The sequence below is a fragment of the Citrus sinensis genome, chromosome 1 (genome assembly GCF_022201045.2).
Source record: "Citrus sinensis cultivar Valencia sweet orange chromosome 1, DVS_A1.0, whole genome shotgun sequence".
Lineage (NCBI taxonomy): Eukaryota > Viridiplantae > Streptophyta > Magnoliopsida > Sapindales > Rutaceae > Citrus > Citrus sinensis.
The window spans coordinates 21,943,126-21,966,250 of NC_068556.1; the positions used below are offsets into that span (position 1 = coordinate 21,943,126).

The following is a 23,125-nucleotide window of genomic DNA, read 5'->3' on the forward strand; positions in this document are numbered from 1 at the left end:
ATGAGATTATTACGTATTGCTAGTAATATTACAGTTTGTATTGCTTCCTATGATATAAATCTAAAGCAAGATGCAATTGTGAAGAAAAAACTCATTGATTGTATACTTTATTGATTTTCTAATTGAATAGCCTACACTTAAACAAAATATCCTCAGTTGTTTAATCAATCATCTACTGTCCAAAAGGACCAAAACTACATTTGGGAGTAATGCAACTGTACAGATCACAAAGGGCAATTGCCAAATGTTTAAAGCATTAAGCAGAATGTAACTTGCAAAAAAGGTGAAAGAATTTACAAACAAATATAAGATCTATTTTTCATGACTGTCATCATTGCCTTCTATCTTGATTATGAGAGGTTGGTTGAGATCCACTGGTTGTTCAGCCATAATTGGCAACTCTGGTGAGCCCAGAATGGCATCTATATCCTCATTTTCGGCCAAAGCTTTGTCCAAAGCAGCTTTGGCGACTTTGGTGACACAAACCATTAAAATTACTGCACATATCCAGAAAATAGACTATTTTAGACAAGAAAAATTGCTTAAACACAATTTGAGATTATTTTCCTCTATTTACATTTCTTTTTTCTGAATATTTTGAGAGTCAATAGCCGTATATAATCTAATGCAGTTCATTTTAAATTCCAACTCTTCACCTACAAACAGAGAGTTTTAAGCAGGCAAGATCGATGGTAAGAGAGGCTGAAAGCTCTGAAACTACAGAGAACTATGCTTCAGAATAAACTTATTTATTTATGTTCTCATCTCTTCCTTTTTATCTTGCAGTTAGTATGTTATAGCCAAAAGTCAACCTCAAATGTCAAAGTACTAAAACTGAATACGGTTTCCTTCATAAATGGAAGAAAAACACTATCAGTAATAGAAAGATTCATAATTTTTCGCTCATCTAGTATGTTCGCCTTAGGAAAAATATATCAAATCATATCCAACTTAACGTGTGCATTTATTTCATATTATTTCCTCCAACTGAATAAAGGATCAAACTTAGGAGAATAATTTTTATTTGTAGCAGATGACTTTGGCAAGTGAAAGCGTAAAAAGCCCAAAAAAGGTCTCTTTAGCATGTCTGCAGGTTATTTCAACTTACCAGATACCACAAGGCCAAAGATGAGAAAAGCCTGCACCGAGCAATGGATAATACATATAAATCAGAACATAAGATGGCAAGATAAAACAAGCATCAACATATCCTTGATTCATGAAAAATAAAATAATGAACCACTCTGGCACAATTGGACTATCAAAAAGAAAACTATTGCACAGCAGGGAAGGAGCCAATATAATCAAAATCTGAAAATCTGTTAGTAAACCTGAAAAAGTATAAGGCTGAAAAGACTTACCCAACGAGTTTTTGAGAACTCATTCCATCCATGTGTCACATCAGAAAGATCCTTGAGAGTCGTTCCAACATATACTAATGCAAGAGTTATTGGCTGTAACAGAAACCACAATAGACGTTACTCAGCTGAAATCTGAACAAATAAGGAGAACAAAAAAAAAAAACTCTTAAGCAAGCAAAGTAGCAAGCACATGCAAACAGAGGAAGAAACACATCCATGTACACATATCTTCAAGGCAATAAGCAGAAAGCACTTGTTCCTTAAAATTCAAATAAATCTTGTAATTAACTATTATGAAGATTAGAGAAAAGCCTGAAATTTCACCTCTGCTGTGCACCACCATATATAGATAGTAAAGAGAAAGGTAATTGAGCTTTTTTTTTTTTCAATGTCTTCAACATTACTTGATAAAGGCATTAAAAAATAGATGGCTACAGAACTGAATCAACCCATATATCCACCAAAATCTAGATTGCAAATTATTTTCATACACCTTATAATACCAACTGGTTAGGGTTCAATAATTCGGAAATAAAGGGTTAGGGTTCCGTCCAAGGTCCACTAAAATGCTAACAAAATGCCATGCACCTGGATCATGCCAACATTAGCAAGCTGAACTCTAGCATATGATGCCCAATAACACACACAAAAGCAAGAACAAAGATTTTACACACTGCATATTAGATAAAGAGATGAAAAATAATTAGCAGCCAAATTTACATCCAAAATTTGTGATAAATTAAAGTATTGTTTAACACATCACATCATTCGATATAACTAAAGAGTAAATACTATAAGGAAGAAGATACCATCATTCCAATCCAGGAAGCTAGCATGTACTCCAAGAGTGGAACAGGGGTCACGGACAAGAGGTAATTCAACATGTTAAATGGGAGCAAGGGAACAAGCCGAAGCAGCAAAACTATCTGTTAACCAAGTTAAGAAAGTGCAGGTTAAATATCCAGCAGTTCACACACATATAAAGAATAAAAATTACTGCATAACTGTTAACTGTCTAATAGTAAAAGGCGGAATCTTAGTCACAGCAGGACTGTGTAGAGAAAGCCTTTCTTAGTTACAGCAGGACTATATAGACAAACCCTTTCAAACAGCCATTACATTGACATTTAGATTGTGATTCTAGCTCTGAGTCCAGCACTTCAGGTGCAGAATTTATAGAAAGAGACACCAAAGTTCCAGATATTCACTATTTTTACCATTGATTTAAATCTTGTCCATATCATTATTTCAATATCTAATTAGTAACACTAAGGATATTACTTGTATCCATTCTAATTTAAGGTTAGGATTCACTACGACACTAAATAGTAATGAGATATATATAATTCCACTAAACCTGCTTGCCTTCTAAACCTACTTGCCTTCCTGTGAATATAAGCTACTTGTGAAAAATAGGCAACATAATAATTAAAATAGCAAAACTCTGATAATAAAATAGATCACAAGCATAGATTTAGTTCCAGATATCCAATAAAAAGCACACAAACCTTAAAACCAGATCTCCGGATAGCAAGGGCAACAGAACGGAATTGCGGATAATCCTTTAACTTAGAAATAACAAATGGTTTACCAATCTGGAAAAGTATTCACGAATAAGATACATTAAATACAAATCATAATCAATATCAAATACACAACTCAAGCTCTCCAAAAAAAAAAAGATGTTGAAGGAAAACAAATGTGCTATAGACTGATTAGGCAACAATCTATCACTATCATCAGTAAATAATGATTAGAGAACCAGTAAATATAGATTTCGTTGTCAACATGTATATCAATCTAGAAGTGCAAAATTGTGAATTTGTGATGCATATAACATCATAAGAATTCATAAACTCACAGTTCGGCCAAGAAGAAATGCAGCCCCTGCACCAATAGTTGCTCCAATAGAATCAGCAACGAAGCCCACAGGTAACCCAAAAAGATAACCACCACCAAGCTGAAAGGAGGATTCCAAGTACCACATAAGGTTGCATTTATATATTATAAAGGTATCTACATTATTCAAGAACTGAGGAGCAGGACATAAAATTGCTGCTCAAGTTTCTGCAATAGCTGCAATCATGCAGCATCATTTCCTCTAAAACAGAGGTTTATGACTCAAATACCAAGGCCTAAATGGTTGAAAGGCTAGTGATCCCTTCACAAGAAGAAGTTCATAAGATCTAAATTTTCACAATAATTTGTATGACCCAGACACAAAGAAAGTAGTTAGGCCAATCCAAGAAACAGAATAGTACATTACAAAGATCATAATTACATCCAAGTACGAATAAAATATTTAATTTGGGGAAAAGAAAATTATAACTTTTTCAAGGAATTAAAACCTTGGAGAAAGCTTAGCTGAAAGGTTTTAACTGTTATTTACTTTTTCAAATGCCTTTGAAGAGAATGCCCATGGTTCCTTGGTTACTAGATTGTTTATTTATCGACATTAAACAATAAAATTTTGTGGCAGATAGAACATTTTCATTTCAGAAAAGTGAAAACATATTATACATGCCAATTCCCTTTGATATATTAATGTGGACATGACATAGTTCTTCTCGAAACATAATTTAGGTTCATTTCTAACACCTGATAGAACCATGCATATTTTGATGGAGTGGCATAGCAAACGCGAATTGATACGGTAGAAAAACACTAGATATCATTATAGTACCATACCAAACCAATGTGATTAGGTTATACTCTAATCGAAACATGATTAGATCTCGTTCTAACCCAAATGACTCAACAAGATTTTTTTTAAATAACGCGTCAACCGATATTAGATGACGTTATAATCTAAACGACTTTAAAAGGGAGATTTTGACAGATAATCCCAAAGGAAATGGTAAAAGAGTTGGGTTTTTTACTAAGCAAAGGTTGAATTTATGAAAATAATAACAAGACCCCTCTATTTATGATAGAGTAAACTACTTCCCTAAGTTAACTTAAAAAGAGAAACTAAATAACAATTGTAATAGAAATAAAAGACTAAGACACTGACCCTAATTAAAGTAGAAAATATCAAAGACCTAAAATAATTAAATTCTAGAATCCTAAAATAACGTCCCACATCATACTCAAGTATAGGTCACTTCAAAAAATGATCAGAGGATTTTTTTCATCCTATATAAGATAAACACATTAACTTAAGTGCCATACACATTTGCATTAGCGTTGTGTGTTGAGTAACTAAGGATAGGTAGTAAGGCTAGCTAAATTAACAGAAGAGATTATTGCTTACGGTAAGCACTGATGCTGGAACTGCTAAAATTGTCAGAGGGATGTATGCAACAGCCCTGCATATAACCATAGAAAATCTTACTAAGTCAAAACATCTCAGCATTAAGTCATATCAGAAATAAGAATAAGGGGAAAAGAAAAAAGGACATTTAAGTAAACAAGTAAATCATTGAACACGGAAGAGTTGCAATTAACTCACAACACAAGTGGACCCCAAGGTCCAAGGTCTTGATCAACCCATGTTAAAAAGTCCTTCAATATCTGCAAGACACAGCACTTTCTTCAACAAAAAAGCCTGGAGGCTGCTCAAAAAATACACTTAGCAGGCAGAAAACTCAAGGCATCGAAATGCTTCAGGTTCAAGATCCAGTTCAGAACCCTTTTATTGCAGCCAAGAAACTCATAGAACTAATGCAATAAACCATTAAAAAATGGCAACACATAGTCACAATCTGCAATTTGAAGGGAGAATCTAGCATTACAATTCTCATGAATAGAGGGTTTAATTAAAGAAATTACATGTAATGTCAAAATGCATCCCTGAAACCTAAATCCAAAACCCTAAATCCCCTACAACTGATCTGTTGTCACTAAACACTAAAAATAATCACCGATCCATTAATCAAATGGAAACAAAAAAGCAAATGAATTTGAATGAAAACCCAAAAACCAAATAATAAAAAATCACCAAAAACCCAATCAAAAGTAACCAAATAAAACCGCCAAGAAAAAAAAGATTAAAAAACGAAACCTTCTCGACAGGGAGGGTGAAGCAGGCGGTGACGACAGCGGCAACGAGGAGAATCAAAAGCGTGATCCGAAGAGCAGAGCCCCAGGTGAAGGCCATGGATAATCTCCGACGCCAAGGCCTGCACTCTTCGTCGTCGTCACCAAAGTCGGAGTTTGCTTGCTTCAACGACAAGCGAGCTCTCAATCCCCCTAAATTTGCCAGATTTTAACTCACAAAACACTCTTTTACGCGCCACCGCTCCAACAACAACTGAAACTGCAACTGGTTATTTTATTTTATTTTATTTTATTTTTCTTTTTATTGTTCTGTGATTTTATCCCATCAATCCAACAAACAAAACGTGTGTGATGCTCGCAGTGTGTTTTGGTTAAAAGAGCAGAACCAGTTTTGTTTCAGTAGCGTGCGAGATGACCTTTCGTTACTTTATTAGAAGCAAATTATTAGTTGAATTTACGTTTTCATCCCTCATTATAATAGATTTTTCACTTCATTGACTTGCTAATTTATGTATGCAGAGTTGTTAACATTTAATTGATGGCTCCCATTTATGTAATACACCCCAATGTTATTTGAGTTCACCCGTTCTTCTCATGAGCCTAACACTGGTAATTTGGGCTTTTTGTTTGGCCCACTTTCTGCTAATGATGGGCCCAAGTTAGCATCTATTTAATCCTGGGCAGTGAAAGCAGAGGAAACAAATAAAAGGCAATCTCTATCTTACATGCATGTAAGATACATTTCCCTCACATAAATAGTATATGTGTGGAACCCACACACTATTCATGTGAAGAGAGTGTATCTTACATGCATGTACAACAAATATTTGTAATTTTGTACCTACGTGTAACACTGCAACCTGTGAGAAATAGCTTAAAATTTTTGCACTTCACTTTTATGGCATTTTCTAAGGAAGAGTAATTGCCGTTACTTCCAAGTCATCCTTCGAAATCATTGCTTGTCACGAAGCCTTAATGAGTACAACAACTCTTTAAAGAGTAAAAAAAAGATCATTGTATTTTTTGAAAGATATACGCTAGGATAAATATATTTAACTTTTCGAAGTGTCAAAATCAATTGATACAAATTCTTTTGAGACTCTTATCTACAAAGAATTAACTCATAAAAATAACTTAACTATGCTTCTAAGATACCCCTGTAGTAAAATTCATCTCTTAATCACCGCATATGTGTAAGTAAAGCACTCTTTCATTTATCTTGAACGGTAACAATTTAAGTTTCATGGAAACTCACTCTTCCTTATATATATTTTTTCTAAGTGTATGGTCAATCTCGCATTTATAAAATATAAATTTCTGATTTATTATAATTATAGTTATATGATTTTAAGCTCCTGTTAGACCCTTGTAATATAAATGTAATAGACACACACATATTTTTTTTTTCTAAAGAAAATTATAACTCTAGAAAACTACAATTGCATGGATCAGGTTTGGGTTCAAGAAACAGTTAGGTTAGTGTGGGACTGTCGGAGCTATGTAGCCATGCTGCTTTAGGTGGTGCAAAGCTTAATCAAATTTGTGAACAACTATGTCAAGCTAATTCATAGTGGCCATTTACTACTAACGACTTTCATTACGTTCCTGTTGAAAAGTAGAGACTTTCACTTCTACCAAAAAGGGGAAGGGAATTAAAGAAGAAACTTTTTTAAAAAAGGCGTAAAAACAGCCATTTCCGCACCAAATTTATATGATGTCCATCTTTTGACGCTGCTTTCTTTGGTGCTAAAGCCTAAAGGTACTCTCTCTACCAATGCCTGGGATGCCAAAAATTAAACTCCTCACATTTTAACGTGAAATACACTAAGCCCATGAGGGATCTTTTCTGAACGAGGGTAGATTTCATCTTGTTTAGATTTAAAAACGGGTCAATACATCAAGGCTGCGGTGTAATAGACTTAGTCCAACCCAATAAGAATGTAAAAGGAACAAGAATGCACCATATCAACACACAATTTGCCTCATCAATAACAAGCCGTAAACAGTTATAAAAGTTGCCAGTGTAATAAATAATCCATCTAGAGCTATTAAATTCTGAACATTTTTACTGCTGCCGCTGAGAAGCAGCGAGTTCTCCCCAACAACTTAATATGTATCTAATGATTCGGCAAATATAATACTGAAATGTGGTGTACAAAATAAGTTTAGGCTCATTGAACACTCCGTTAAGAAGGCTTTCGTAATTGAGACACAGATGCTAATTGGAATTACGCTCGCGATTTTCCCAATGCTACGGAGAATATTGAGGATGCATCACAAGCATGAAACAACAAAGTTCAGAATATTCTAAGAGACATATGCTTCTTGTTCTTGTGAAATCATAGCTGTGCGCTAAGATTTTAAGATTCCATACAATTAACAGCAGAACTACAGCACTTAACAACCCAAAAAATTATTTAAAATACAATTTATAAAAGTACAACATCACATAGTTAAATGCAGTACAGATTTCAGTCCTTCTCCACATATATGCAATGGATATACTACTTGATATAAACAATATTCACTGACATATTTGTACTTCAAGGATCTTTCATAATCTACAAGCATAAGAACTTAATGAATCAAAAACCATACATGGTAACAAATCTATAAACAAATAATGAATGCCAATCCTAGTCTAGCAGTGAATAAGAATCAAAATGTATATGGAGCTAACTGCCTCACAAATTTGTCTCCAGCACATTGCACACCAGGTAAGTTGTCTCTCCACGCCTTACAACTGGAAACCATGCCTACTCTATAGCAATGGCTAGAGTTTCCAGAAATTCTGTAGCGTGTCATAAAATGCAGCAATCCAGGTGCTACTCCATGAAAACCTCCTAAATGTCTCAGTTACATCGGATTCAAATGCTACGATTGTGCACATAGGGCATTGAGCAGCACATGAACTAACATGAGGTCTACAAAATACTGGTGGCCGATTTGACCGTCCCTCCACTTCATCTTCAATGGAGCTCTGCCATAATGTACACCATCATTACAGCGGTTATCAAAATGCCATGGAAAAGTCATATCAAAATTATCAATCACACCGGAAACCACCCCAGCCTGCCTCAACTTGTCTAATAACACCCCATTAAATGCCTCCATCTTACTAGGATTAAACGCCAGTGATCGTGCATACCCACCAGTTGCCACCGTGGTCCGGTAGAAAATCTGCGGCACCACCAATCCCCTCCGTCTTATTGACTCCATAACTTCTTTCCAAAATGAAGCAGCAGAATTGGCTGATTTAATGAATGCTCTTATGTTAGAAAAGTGAACGCCATCATGCAAGCCAGAGTTCATGATCACTGTGTCTGGAACTGTATCCTCCGAGAAGTATTTCTTTACCAAATTCCTAAACCCTTCATCTTTCAAAGAATCCAACCCTTGATAATTTAGCGTGTCATTCCAGTGACCATTGAAAATGCTTGTGATTCGAACTGATTGAGAAGGGTCTTTGGGGTTTGAAAAATTAAGATCAAATCTCCTAGGAACAGCTTTTATATCAGGCAAATCCAAGACAAAATTGAGCATGTTTCTTATCGTGTCAACATGATTCGAATCACCCCAGAAGAAAATCCACCTATTTTTCAAACAATTCCATGCAGAATCAGCTGAAAACATCCTAAACGAACAGTGGCTAGAGTATACCCAACCATTACTCTCTATCGACCCCAATGAACCATAACACCAAGGATTTCGACATGGAAAATCCCGAGCCAGGCACCTATACCTACCGTCAGCGCTAATTTGACAATCATCATTCTTTCCATGTCTTGTCCACCTTCCAGACCAAATATCTCTATTAAAATCAGATTTTTGACAAACTTTTATCTCAGGCAACTGAGCTTTACTTCTAAAGAACCTAATCGGTATATGCCTTAATTCCCTATCATAAACAAACCTAACTGGTGAAAACTTGAGACCCTCAAAATGTCTAAAGAGCAAAATCACGGTTAGATTATAATCACCAACGAAATCAGGATGAACCTGCAGCGAAAGCAAGTAAGTACCATTGCCAAAATCTTTGACTACGGGGCGAGATTTCCATGACTCCCCCGAGAGATCAGTCTCAAAGTAATCCCCGCCAACACATCTAGGATTCCCAGACTCACCCAATGCTTGAAAGTGAAATTCATGAATGTCTCCAGCCGACAACTCCATCAGTTTCCCTCCATCAAGGCCATGAATTGCAATCTCCACCGTCCTCGAATCTCTACAAGGCTCCCCACCCGGAGCCAACCAACGCGCCAGCAGATTTGTACTCAAGTTAGGCTCCAAATCAACTGAAACCCACTTCAAACTTTCTAAAACTGGACTCTCACTCCGATTTGGCAAAGCCCCACTAGGCTTTTGCTGCAGTGGATTCTGTTGAGCTACCTTGCTTGAATTCTTGGAAATAGAACTCGCCACACTCGTTTGGTTCAAGTGAGTCAGATTCAAACTGGGCGAATCATTGGAAGTGAAGTTTTTTACATCATTTAGTTGAGGCTTTTCCTTTTGGGTCGGTAAATCTTGAACATTGCTGGTGTTTACAGTAAGATTTAACTGGATTTGCGCTACATCAACAGTGGCATTGGCTCTAACAGGTACAAAATGATCTTGCTTCAGATTCCAAACTTGAACAAAGTTACCAATAGTGCAGCCATCGATGCTCCACACAACCACCACCCCCATAAACACCAGAGCTGTTAGTACACCAAATCGCCATTGATGCATGGGACCCGAAAGAACCCACTTCTTTGGTGACGATGACAGCGCCACTTTCTCCGGCATCTGTAAACCAACCAAACCAAACAAAACAAAAAGACAAAAAAAAAAAAAAGTTTAGACTTGTTTTTACGAGAAAAAGAAAAACTTTGACGACAAAACACATTCCCAGGAAAATTTTATACTGCCCAAGTGTTTGTTTTCTCGAGAAAATCTATATAATAATAATACTTACTGAGTTACTGCGGTACTATACAATTTTGCTCCAGTTCTTGGCGTTTTTGAGTCTTTGAGAGAGGTGTTATGATATGAGAAACAACAAAAACAAAGATTACTTTTTGTTTTCCCGGCTTCTTTTATCTTTTTGTGTGGGTATGTATGAATTGAAGTTCGGCTTTGAGCTGTCAAAAAGGAGAGAGCGCAGAGATTGACGAATTGATTGCTGTGGGAAGACAGTTAAAAAGGAGCCATCTTCTCAGTTAGTTGTATTATGGTGGGATTTAAAGTATTTCCGAAATTTATGGACTGCAAAATAAGATGCTTTCCCCCGCGTTTATATACGGACCTTTTAATTCTCATTGATTACGGATTGATAGACTTTAAATTTTGTGTTAATTTGTTTAACATATTTGATTAACTATTTTCGTATTTGCCGTCGTAAATATTCTCGGATCCAATCCAGATTCATTAAAGTACTTCTAAAATTAACTAAATTCACTTAAATTTAAAAATAAAAAATAAAAATTTCTTGTAGCTATTTCCTATGGGAGAGGGGAATAGAGACCGAGGGAAAGAAGGAGAGAATCCTATTAACAAACGTAAAAGCCAGGGCCCAGGAGGACAAGAACAAGCATTGTGTATTGACAATAATACCCTGGACCGTAACGAAAATGCTGTGACGTTCTGAATCGGCACCGACAAAAGGCTATTGATAAACAACGAACAGTCGGCGAGTGGGGTGGAGGGCAATAATGTCATTTTGCGTAATATCAACAAATTGTTTTGTGCCCGGTGGTTCGGGACACACGCTTGGTCGCTTGGGAATCACATGAGATGTTTTGTTCCGGACATCTTGTGAAAGCACACAGAATAAGAAGGCTTTGCCCTCGTTATTTCGGTGGTTAAAATAATTAATAAATAATTGATTTCGTTGGCGATACTCAGTTTTTAATTTTTTTTTCAGACATAATTTATGTGACTATAATTTAGTGCGCATAGTCACATAAATTATGATGTATGATTGTACATATGACACTGACTGCATGCCACTAAATTAGATTTCTATTCTATGAATAATAATGTAGGAAAACGAAGGGCCAGTTTTGTTGTCAACGTGAATTCAACTAAAAGCATCCATCTATCATTTTCTTTGTAATTGGATTTAGGCTTCATTTTCAGTAGAAAATCTTATTTCCTTTTGTTGTCTATATGACTAATGACTTGGGTATTTTAGCGTGCGTTTGGCCTTTGAATGGACCTTTTATTATTATTATTATTATTATTATTATTATACAGTTAGATGATTTGGGTATTTTTAAGTTTGCCCAGAGAGTAGCTAAAATCACAAAACTAATTTTCATGGACTCCAAATGTTTAGGGGAAAAAAAAAATCAATCGATAATGCGTTAGGTGTGGGCTAATGAAGGCCAAGTTTTTACGTTCTTGCAATAACGGTATGATTGGTAAAACATAATTGGCAGCTTTCGTTGGCTATTATTACTAATGTTATGTTCTATTATTCTATTCACTAATGATTTTCATTTCAACTCTGCAAAATGTCTTCACACAACAAACAAACGTACGTGCCTTTCTGAATCGCTAGATTTTGAATGATAAGTTAATTTGAAGTTAAGCAGGAAAAATATGAATCATCAAAAACTCAAAACCTGGCAATTAAAAGTAAAAGGTTTGATGTTCTGGAATGATTAAATAATTATCGATTTAATTGTTTTAGTTGTGGGTTGCTTTCAGATTAAGGCAAATATGGGCAATACAGCTAAAGTAAAGCCCCATTGACATATTTCTCATAGAGATAGAGCTTTCAGTAGCATTCATGTGAATGCACAAACTTAAGCACAGTAAACCAGCCTGGTCTTATTTGAGGAATATGATACTCTCATGATCTGAGTATTACTGAGTTTTTAATGATATTTTGTCATGTGTTTTTTAGTGGTAGTGTATGAGTAAGATTTAACTTTTATTTATTTATTAATAACCAATCAGTAATTGAGTTATTTGCTCAGCACATGATCAGATTAGGAGAGAATCATAATCCCTCTTGATGTCTCAGCACCACACATATTAAGAAAAATTCATGAGTTGTATAATGTAAACGAAGAGAGAGAAAGAGAGAGAGAGACTTTTTTTCTTTTTAGTGAAACGGTGGACCATAATGCTCCATTAATTTTTCCATTAAAGAAGGTGGCAAGAAAATGGATATGGAGAAGACAACACAACAATAGAGTGAACGAATATAATATATATTTTTATTTTTTAATTTCATTACAATATCTAAGGTAAAAAATGTGATAAGAAAGTTATGAATATCTGAGTAAAAAATAATTAAATCTACTGTTAAATAATTTAAAGAAAACTAATTTCCACAATACATGTATGAAATGAGTTGAACCTCCATCGCGGGATCAAAGAGTATTATAAATAGATATTATATTATATTAATAGTATCTTATATTTATACGTTATAGAAATGAATTAGAGTTATACATGATTTGACCTCTTGTAAAATTTTAATAATTACGGCCAGCATGCTTTTAAGTATATTAAATAATTAATATTTAATTTATTTCTCTATTCTTATCCATTCATCACTGAGCACCATTTTTCTTTTGCTCAGGGAAAAAAATCAAATAGGAGAATTCTGATCTCATAAAAATATATTGTAATGGTAATCCAAAGTAAGTCTTCAATTTGTTAAGTTTCGGTAACAAAGCGATTACGCACCAAGTCCGTGGGTTGAGTGCACACTCAGTCTTCGGTTATGGTGGAGTAAGTTGGACAGGTTTTGATATGCATCAAAGCCAAGTTTAAGTAAAATTAATCAAAGAATAAAAAAAAATAGGATTTGGTTTCTCAAGTGATGAGAAAATGAACCCATTATTCGAAGTTACCAACTCCACCTAACGAGCTACCAACTAATTTTTAATTTCCACGTTAACCCTTTAATCCAATGTGAACTAAGGAGGAAAAAAAAAAAGTTCAGTGTTAACCGACTGAAAAACATTCGGTATGAATATGAGACCGTATAGCTAAACTATTTCATGTTTATTTTCATGAAAAAAAATCATAGTTATTTAGGTACATTAGGGTAAGAAATCTTGATACAAACATATGAACCCCCCACCCAAAAAAAAAAAGAGGCACATTGAAACATATATACATTTGAAACTTTAAGTTTCTGGAAAGGGAAGAGAATCGAGAGCATAGTGCTTCTTAGATTATAGGAAACAATCCAAACTGCAATAAAATTATAACAATTCACGCAAGAAAGTATATTAATTTTAAAAAAGTTTGGTTAAAGGGTGAATGTTAAATTCTCTTTAAAAGAGACAAAGTCAAGATCTTATGAGATTTGGTTGAGAAATGAAAATGAAGGAAAATGATTTGAAACAAGGTATGAAAAAGTGCTCAAATAATTTATATTATAGGACACATAAAAATAAAAATAAAAAAATTTGTCGAGAAATTTATAAGGAGAGAAAATTAAGGTCATATAGAGAGGAAATTAAGATTTATTGTGCTACCGTGACTCCGTGAGAAGAGAGCGAATGGCTCGGGAATTCTCAAAAATAAATGTGCAGGGATACCTTTGTAATTAAAATAAACAAAGAGGGTTTTATAAGTGTTTCTAAGGGGTGGAAATAGAATCAATCTTAGCTTTAGCGTTTATGCCCTTTTTTAAGAAGCAGACTAGGGCTATTCTCAAGTTGATCCAAAAGAAACCGGCCCAAGTCATTAATTATCCATGGTTGAACTTTTTTTATAAATATTTTGGGTATTACAATTTTTGTTTACAATTAGAAATTTAAATTATATCTACCAAGAGCATTAATTCTTCTCGTAACCAATTTTTTTTGGACCAAAAGCATTAATTCTTCTCGTAACCAATTTTTTTTTTTTAAAAAAATTGAAGTTTGTATAATTCGCAAGTAGGTCCTTCATTATTTAATAATAATAATGAAATTAATTAAAATAATATATTTTAAATAACATTAATATAATAATAATGAAATTAAATCATAACAATAATTAATTATTATTATTTATTAATTTTATTATTTTAATTGTTATTATTACTGCCATTAATGACAATAATATTAATATTATTTAAAATTTATTAATTATTATTAGTATTGTCAATAATTTCATTATTATTATTATTAACAATAATTAAGGACTTGTTAGTAATTTGTAACAATGTAATTTATTCCGATTTCGATTCCTATAGTTCAAGAAAATAATTTATTTTAATTCTCATTTTTCATTCTAACTTTAGTCTATTCTCATTCTTACCTATTCCGATTACAGCTCATTCTGATTACAGTTTGGTAAATGCAGCATTATTGTGCTACTGCGTGGAGAGAGTGAATGGCTCGAGAATTCTAAAAAATAAATGTGCGGGGATACTTTTGTAATTAACATTAACAAAGAGGGTTTTATAAGTGTTTTTAGGGGGTGGAAATAGAATAACTCTTAGCTTTTTGTCCTTTTTTAAGAAGCAGACTAGGGCTATTCTGAAGTTGATCCAAAAGAAACCGGCCCAAGTCATTGATTTAGGGATGGCTAGTCATTGATTATCCACGGTTGAGCCTTTTTTTTTTTTAAAAAATAAATATTTTGGGTATTACAATTTTTGTTTACGATTAAAAATTTAAATTAAATCTACCATGATACAGTTTACATTTCTACTTTCATACATTTTAAAGGAGAATCCATTCTACCCATCAATACCTCTACTCAATTTCTTAGAAGGAATTTTTATGATATATTAGATGTATTATAATTGGTTAATTCATGTATAACATGTGTAATTGAATTTTATATAGCCACCAATTGTATCTGGTTCTTATTTTTATGATATATTAGATGTATTATAATTGGTTAATTCATGTATAACATGTGTAATTGAATTTTATATAGCCACCAATTGTATCTGGTTCTTTAAAATAAATGTGTGTGTGTATATATATATATATACTATAATACTATATTTATTCTAATTTTAGAAATTAGTCCATTGGTTGTTAGCAGCCCCATTGTTTTGACTTGTCAACTCGTGTATTTTTCAAATACAGACTGTCTGCACCGAATGGATGAATAAATTGGATTTAGTCGTGGACAAAAGCATCAACGCGTTCACAAATCTAATATAATGGCTGCTCAGTACTCTATCCACAACGTAGCACTCAGAACAAAAGATATGACTCTCTCTTACAATTATCTTCTCTTTTGCTCACTTGTTCTTTCCGTGATCATCTCTCCCTGCATAGCCCAAACATCTTTTAGACCAAAAGCATTAATTCTTCCTGTAACCAAAGATGCATCAACTCTCCAATACCTCACTCAAATCAACCAAAGAACCCCACTTGTGCCTGTGAAATATACCCTTGATCTCGGTGGTCAGTTTCTCTGGGTGGTTTGTTTGGAAGATTATGAGTCATCTTCCTTCACATCTCCCCCTTGCCACTCCGCTCCATGCTCTCTTGCTAATGCTCCATTTTGTTGGGATTGCTCTGATTCTCAACCTAGGCCAGGCTGCAACAACAATACCTGCAATCTCTTACCGGATAACACTATAAATGGCATTAGTTTCAATGGCCCGTTGTCCATGGATGTCGCGTCTATCCAGTCTACTAACGGGAAGAACCCGGGTAGAGTTGTTTCGGTGCCTAAGCTCCTCTTTGTGTGTGCCGATAGGTTTCATTTGACAGATCTGGCTAACGGTGTTAGGGGCATGGCTGGCCTTGGAAGAAACTCAATTTCACTTCCATCTCTGTTCTCTTCTGCTTTCAGCTTTCCTAGAAAATTTGCCATTTGCTTGAGCTCTTCTACCAAAGCTAACGGTGCTGTCTTCTTTGGCGACGGGCCTTATGTGATGCTCCCTGGTGTTGACGTTTCCACGTCCCTCATATACACCCCACTTATCCTCAATCCTGTGTCCACAGCAACTCTTCTTTTCAGGCCCCGACCTTCAACTGATTACTTCATTGGAGTCAAGTCCGTTAAAATCAACGGACATGTTGTCCCGTTAAACACTTCTTTGCTATCTATTGACAAAAACGGTGTCGGCGGAACCAAGATCAGCACCGTCCATCCTTACACAGTGTTGGAGTCATCAATCTACGAAGCTTTCGTTAAAGCTTTCACCAAAGAGTTGGCTAATGCGCCTAGAGTCGATTCAGTTTCACCTTTTGGGGCGTGCTTTGATTCTACCCGCATTGGCAGCACACGTGTCGGCCCAGCAGTGCCTCAGATCGATCTTGTCTTGCAAAGCAGCGACGTGTACTGGAGAATTTTTGGTGCAAACTCAATGGTGCAAGTCAAAAGCAACGTGATGTGCCTTGGTTTTGTGGACGGTGGAGTGAATCCTAGGACTTCAATTGTGATCGGAGGACATCAATTGGAAGACAATCTTCTGCAGTTTGATTTGGCCACATCAAGGCTAGGCTTCAGTTCTTCTCTCCTGTTCCGTCGGACAACATGTTCCAATTTTAACTTCACATCTACTGCTTGATTAGCAATTGTTTGCGTATTTCAGTTTCAAGATTATGTAATAAATAAATTGTCACGTGGTTAATTACATTTCTGTTTTTCCAATAAAACTTTTCCTTGTTTGGCTTTCGGTGTGAGTCGAGAATACAATGCTGTGCTATATTGCATCATGTTTTTCGTTGTCTTTCCCAAATTTCAAACAAATAGTCATGCCGCGTAAATGCTAATAAATTTTTTTTGGTTATCATATTTTTATTTGTTTAATGTTAACAACAAAGTAATATAAAAAAAAATACATATATGTTACGAAAAAATAACCTTTTTTTCTTAATTTAGTTATATTTTACAAATTTTTAGTCTTCTCAAACACAAAAATTCTACGTGAGACTTTAATTTCTCTCCCATAATAATTTCATTCCGTTATATACATGACATTCAAATATGAAAAAATTATTGTAAACTTCTTTCTTTTAATCTGGTTCAAAACATTCTTTCAATTTTTTTTTTCAGATTTGAAATTTTTAAGAATATTTTCAGAAAATAAAATACATAGTTAAGGTTTTTCGGAGAAAACTAACACAAACTACCACCTTTTAAATAAGCATTTAGATATTAAATTTTTTATTTTTATTTTAGTTGATTGGTATGGACATATTCACGAGGAACTAATACATTATAAGAACCCACAAAAATTCGTCTCATAGCTTTTTCTACCGGAAATCGTAGTACTTCATCAAAGATTTGTTACTTACTTTTAATAATATAGAATAGAACCTTGATAAAAATTAATAATTTTGGAACTATGAAAAATATATTTAGCAAATATTAGTATATCAATAAATCTATTACTTGCTAATTTATAAAGATAATATCTCATTCATAATAGGAATTTTAATGAAATATAAAGGCAGTGTAATTAGATAATGTAGTGGTTCTATCAAGCTGTAAGACACCATTCTCATTTGATTTTGAATGATTGAATCAATCATTTGATAATTATTTGGCTCGATGACGATTACATGATAAAACATAGAGAAGGTTTTTGGGAGGTTATATATTAAGTCGATCTCTTCTTTACCTCTCTTAACATAGCTATATGGAGTACAAAAATTAGTTCTCATTTGAAAAGTATAATGAAAGCAACAATGACTAATGAAATGCATAAAACATTATATATGTGTAACAAAGAAAATCATAAACATATCATACGTACTTAGTTTTAAATTAGTTAAGTATTAATTAATTTATGTATTAATTGGGTCCTATAGGAAAATGATTTTTTTTTGAAAAATTTATTATCTAATAAATTTATCAAATTATTAATTTATCATGCTAGCCCTAAGTTGGGACCGACAAAAACTATTATTTCATTAAAGTTTTTAATCAAAATTATTAATTTAACAAAGTTATACTATATTTATCGTCTATTTTTTTATTTATTTTTTAAACTTGTACGTACTTCAATTTAAGAAAAGAAGAAAAATGACAAAACGACTTATAGGTGCTTCAGTTTCTTTATACATGGTAATTTTTCATCTTTTAATGCCTCTAGAATATAATCTACTTTCTGTCGTTGGAATTTGGTGGTTCTCCAAAGCCAATAGAATCATACACGACCCCTAGGAAGGGTCAGTTATTTATTGACTGTTATTTCTTGACTAAGTAAGATAGATTGTATTGTTTCCTCTGTAAAGCAAATAGCTTGGCACGTTGATGACGTAAAATCTACACAAGCCATGAATCCCATGTCTAGCAATGGCATTGTCCTTTGCTATTGTCCCCGTCGAGAATAGAGGTCGCCTGTCTCTTTGACAAATATTGAAATTAAACTGAAGCCGTAAATTAGAGTATGAAGCTGCTGACAAGGCCAATTGGAGTGTGTAATTTCCTTTGCTGCTGACGTTCTCCAATTGAAATATAATCTGCCGTGGGTAGGTTGGAATGTGCTATTTCCAACTTTGCTAGTAACATGAGCAAAGAACCATTCTCGAGTGTTATTGCTGACGCCAATGGTGTATGGGATATCATCATTGGGATTTGGGACAAAAATCTTCAGATCGTTCCCACAATCCGTATTGCCTAAACTTGTCCAACCGTCTGGTGAACAATGGGTTCTTGAATTTTGTGTAGGGACCTTTGTTAAAAATAACAGCAGGAGTAGATGGAGACTTGAAACATGTATCGAATATGCTTCTCTTAAGCGTTATTTGTCCCATCTTGGTAGAGATTGCTTATAGGTTTACCGGCAAGTCTCTTAACCTATAAGCAATCTCTACTAGGATATGACAAGTCTTTAATGTGATATGCACCAAGCAAAAGTGAAGAACTCACTAAGAGAATATGAACACTTTATATCTAGCAAATTTTCTGTTCTTGTAGGAAATTGATAAGGATAAGAATTGTTGTAACAAAAATATACAATATTTTTTTTAAAGAATGAGATTATTATTGAAAGCCATCTCCCTTGTCCTTATATAGACTTCTAAACACCGAGATACCACCAAATATTGTAATTTTTTATAAGTGATTCGTTGTGATCACTTTTCACAATTAGATTTTTTATTCTTATTTGACCAAAACCCAACAAATCTTACATATTCTTGTACGGAGAATTTGTTTCTAGCAAGCCTCTCTTTTTAATTAGGAAATCCCACCTCTTGTTTACTCTCACATGTCACAAATGAGTCTTCCTTGTTAGTTTCTCTCAATAATATGATTTGATCTTTCTCTAACATTTGGCTTATACTAATTTAGAGTGGTTTATAAAATAGATTTAATTCATGTTGAGCTTATCTATACTCAACTTTTCATAATTTTCTGTCATATGTGTATGTATAGCAATATAAAATTAAGATACTATTCTAATTAGGATTAGTAATGCTTATTAAAAAAAAAAGAGATAAGAAATTGATGATCAAAATAGAAAATACTTTTCTAACTTCTAAATAGGAAATGACCAAAACCCTTTTTCATTTGGTAAAATTAATTAACTAATTAAGGTTAGTATGAATTAATATTTATATTAATAAATGTTTATTTTCATATCACACGTTGCCTAAACGATGAAGTATACGGTTAGTTTTTTTTTTTTTTTAATTTGAATTAACCTCAAAAATTTGAGGGAGATATATTAAAATAAATAAAGAAAGTAGCAACACAAAGCAAAGAAGCAGGGGGAGAGACCAGACCAGACATAATCCTCAAAACCCAAAAAAAAAAAAAGCAAGACAATTTAGAAAACAAAAATATAAGGGGCAATTAACTTAGCAGAATCGATATTATGGCACCTTAATAACGTCCCTGTGCGACAGAGATAGAATGTCAGCCGCAGGAGCAGCATAATCTCACCAAGTGAAAGAGTCTAGATCAGCACCCAAAAATTAGCCAGCTTAGTCATCAACTACACTACGGTTAGCAACCATTCCATCAACTGTAAAATAGAATGTTTGGAGTTAGTCGCCTAGCCGTACATATTAAATGAAATATGAAGCCTTACGTAGATGATGGAAGTACCAGTAATCATGCTTAGCTTAGCTACCACAAATTAATCCCACTACATGAGAAGAATGTTAATGAACAGAGTTATTGCAAACCGTAAATGGGATTTTCGCTTTATGTTACGTACTTTGTGTTGATTTTAGTTGTATCTCTGTCAGGGGCTAAGAATTGCGATCGTTGGCAACACTGTGATCATCGATTCATCAAGCAACGTAAATTTATGATTGATGACTCTGTTTGACCAATTCTATGAATAGAATTAATTGTTACCATATTATTTTCTTTATATATATGTGCATCAAAAGTGAAAAATTACGTACTGCTTGTTATTACCAGTTTACTGATCTGAGCTATGCCAGCCAGAGACAATTAATTGCTTTTGCCAATTGGTAGCTAGCAGCCGTTATAGAATTTGAAGAATACCCATTAATTGTTACAACTTGTCAAGTTGTGTAATTTGGATTTGGTCATGATTGAAAGCTTTTACGCGTTCAGAAATCTACTATAAATTCAGCTGGCTGCTCACAACTCTACCGCAGTACTCTATCCACAACGCAGTACTCTATCCACAACGCAGCACTTAGAGCCAAAGATATGGCTCTCTCTTACAACTATCTTCTCTTTTGCTCACTTGTCCTTTCCGTGATCATCTCTCCCTGCATAGCCCAAACATCTTTTAGACCAAAAGCATTAATTCTTCCCGTAACCAAAGATGCATCAACTCTCCAATACCTCACTCAAATCAACCAAAGAACCCCACTTGTGCCTGTGAAATATACCCTTGATCTTGGTGGTCAGTTTCTCTGGGTGGTTTGTTTAGAAGATTATGAGTCATCTTCCTTCACATCTCCCCTTTGCCACTCCGCTCCATGCTCTCTTGCTAATGCTCCATTTTGTTGGGATTGCTCTGATTCTCAACCCAGGCCAGGCTGCAACAACAATACCTGCAATCTCTTACCGGATAACACTATAAATGGCATTAGTTTCAATGGCCCGTTGTCCATGGATGTCGCGTCTATCCAGTCTACTAACGGGAAGAACCCGGGTAGAGTTGTTTCGGTGCCTAAGCTCCTCTTTGTGTGTGCCGATAGGTTTCATTTGACGGATCTGGCTAACGGTGTTAGGGGCATGGCTGGCCTTGGAAGAAACTCAATTTCACTTCCATCTCTGTTCTCTTCTGCTTTCAGCTTTCCTAGAAAATTTGCCATTTGCTTGAGCTCTTCTACCAAAGCTAACGGTGCTGTCTTCTTTGGCAACGGGCCTTATGTGATGCTCCCTGGTGTTGACGTTTCCACGTCTCTCGTATACACCCCACTTATCCTCAATCCTGTGTCCACAGCTTCTCTTCTTTTCAGGCCCCGACCTTCAACTGATTACTTCATTGGAGTCAAGTCCGTTAAAATCAACGGACATGTTGTCCCGTTAAACACTTCTTTGCTATCGATTGACAAAAACGGTGTCGGCGGAACCAAGATCAGCACCGTCCATCCTTACACAGTGTTGGAGTCATCAATCTACGAAGCTTTCGTTAAAGCTTTCACCAAAGAGTTGGCTAATGCGCCTAGAGTCGATTCAGTTTCACCTTTTGGGGCGTGCTTTGATTCTACCCGCATTGGCAGCACACGTGTCGGCCCAGCAGTGCCTCAGATCGATCTTGTCTTGCAAAGCAGCGACGTGTATTGGAGAATTTTTGGTGCAAACTCAATGGTGCAAGTCAAAAGCAACGTGATGTGCCTTGGTTTTGTGGACGGTGGAGTGAATCCTAGGACTTCAATTGTGATCGGAGGACATCAATTGGAAGACAATCTTCTGCAGTTTGATTTGGCCACATCAAGGCTAGGCTTCAGCTCTTCTCTCCTGTTCCGTCGGACAACATGTTCCAATTTCAACTTCACATCTCATGCTTAAATATTGAGCATTAATGTTTGCCTTTGTTTTCCAAGATTGTGTAATAAATTGTCGTGTGGTTATATTTTTTATTATTGAACAAAGTTTATATCTTATTATTCAATAAAGCTTTCCCGGTTCGTGCATGTTTAATTGAAGAATGAGTGGCAAATGGCTTTTTCTCCAATTCACTCTCGAGGTTACATTCAATTGGCAATTTATTGTAAAAAGCAAGTTGGTGATGCATTTATTTTTGTTTATTTATGAATAGCTAACTTATATCTTATTCATTAATTGTCATATGAAAGGCATGAGTTGGATATGATCACCACACAAGCCTTCTGGGAGCAAGGAAGTCTTTGTCACAAAGCATATGTGGAGACTCGATTAAGTGATTTGATTACTACTTTATTATATAATAACAGTCTCCTTATCAAAACAAGATTTACTTAAACGGACATATACATAATTTTTTCGCCTCGCCCTTTGTAACTATTGTTTTATAATAGATGGAACAAATATATAACTATGTCTTCCGTCTTATTCAATAATATGAGTAAATTAAGGGACAAACCGAAATATATTTACTAATATTTTGATTTATCTAACTGAAAAAGTAAAGTGGCTTGGCTATTTTTTACAAACCACTTATTGGTGTATCGGTTGAGTGATGAACATACACATGCTTGCTTCATTTTTTAGGTTTAAATTTTGAGTTTCCTGGTGTATGAGAACAGGTTTTATCAATATTTTATTTGATGTAGATTTATTTGGTGTATATTTCAAATTAGACTTCAACGTTGATGCATCAAATCAGGTTCAACCAAGCATTGAATTGGGTTTCAAATTCCTACGTGCATATGTGGAGTTACATTTATTAGTATTAATAATTTCTATAAAAAAGAAAGAAACACCAAATCTTATCATAATAT

At 34.6% G+C, this 23,125-nt stretch overlaps 4 protein-coding genes across 4 annotated transcripts; 2 read left to right on the plus strand and 2 right to left on the minus strand.

Annotated features, from left to right (window-relative positions):
• Positions 1-137: 137 nt before the first annotated feature.
• Positions 138-5,765, minus strand: LOC102628951 (uncharacterized). Its single transcript, XM_006489236.3, has 9 exons — positions 5,365-5,765; positions 4,813-4,874; positions 4,615-4,669; positions 3,223-3,321; positions 2,870-2,956; positions 2,171-2,287; positions 1,362-1,454; positions 1,109-1,139; positions 138-497 (listed from the first exon to the last, which is right to left on the minus strand). Exons 1-9 carry the CDS (start codon positions 5,458-5,460, stop codon positions 313-315), a joined length of 825 nt encoding a protein of 274 aa, XP_006489299.1. The 5' UTR covers positions 5,461-5,765; the 3' UTR covers positions 138-312.
• Positions 5,766-7,749: 1,984 nt separating this feature from the next.
• Positions 7,750-10,606, minus strand: LOC102628678 (uncharacterized). Its single transcript, XM_006489235.4, has 2 exons — positions 10,315-10,606; positions 7,750-10,145 (listed from the first exon to the last, which is right to left on the minus strand). The coding sequence occupies exon 2, from the start codon at positions 10,143-10,145 to the stop codon at positions 8,235-8,237; it is 1,911 nt and encodes a 636-aa protein (XP_006489298.1). The 5' UTR covers positions 10,315-10,606; the 3' UTR covers positions 7,750-8,234.
• A 4,829-nt stretch (positions 10,607-15,435) lies between these two features.
• On the plus strand, positions 15,436-16,937 carry LOC102628377 (probable aspartic proteinase GIP2). The gene has a single exon (XM_006489234.4). It carries the CDS (start codon positions 15,469-15,471, stop codon positions 16,828-16,830), a length of 1,362 nt encoding a protein of 453 aa, XP_006489297.2. The 5' UTR covers positions 15,436-15,468; the 3' UTR covers positions 16,831-16,937.
• Positions 16,938-20,835: 3,898 nt separating this feature from the next.
• LOC102628089 (probable aspartic proteinase GIP2) lies at positions 20,836-22,364 on the plus strand. Its single transcript, XM_006489233.4, has one exon. It carries the CDS (start codon positions 20,901-20,903, stop codon positions 22,212-22,214), a length of 1,314 nt encoding a protein of 437 aa, XP_006489296.2. The 5' UTR covers positions 20,836-20,900; the 3' UTR covers positions 22,215-22,364.
• Positions 22,365-23,125: the final 761 nt, after the last annotated feature.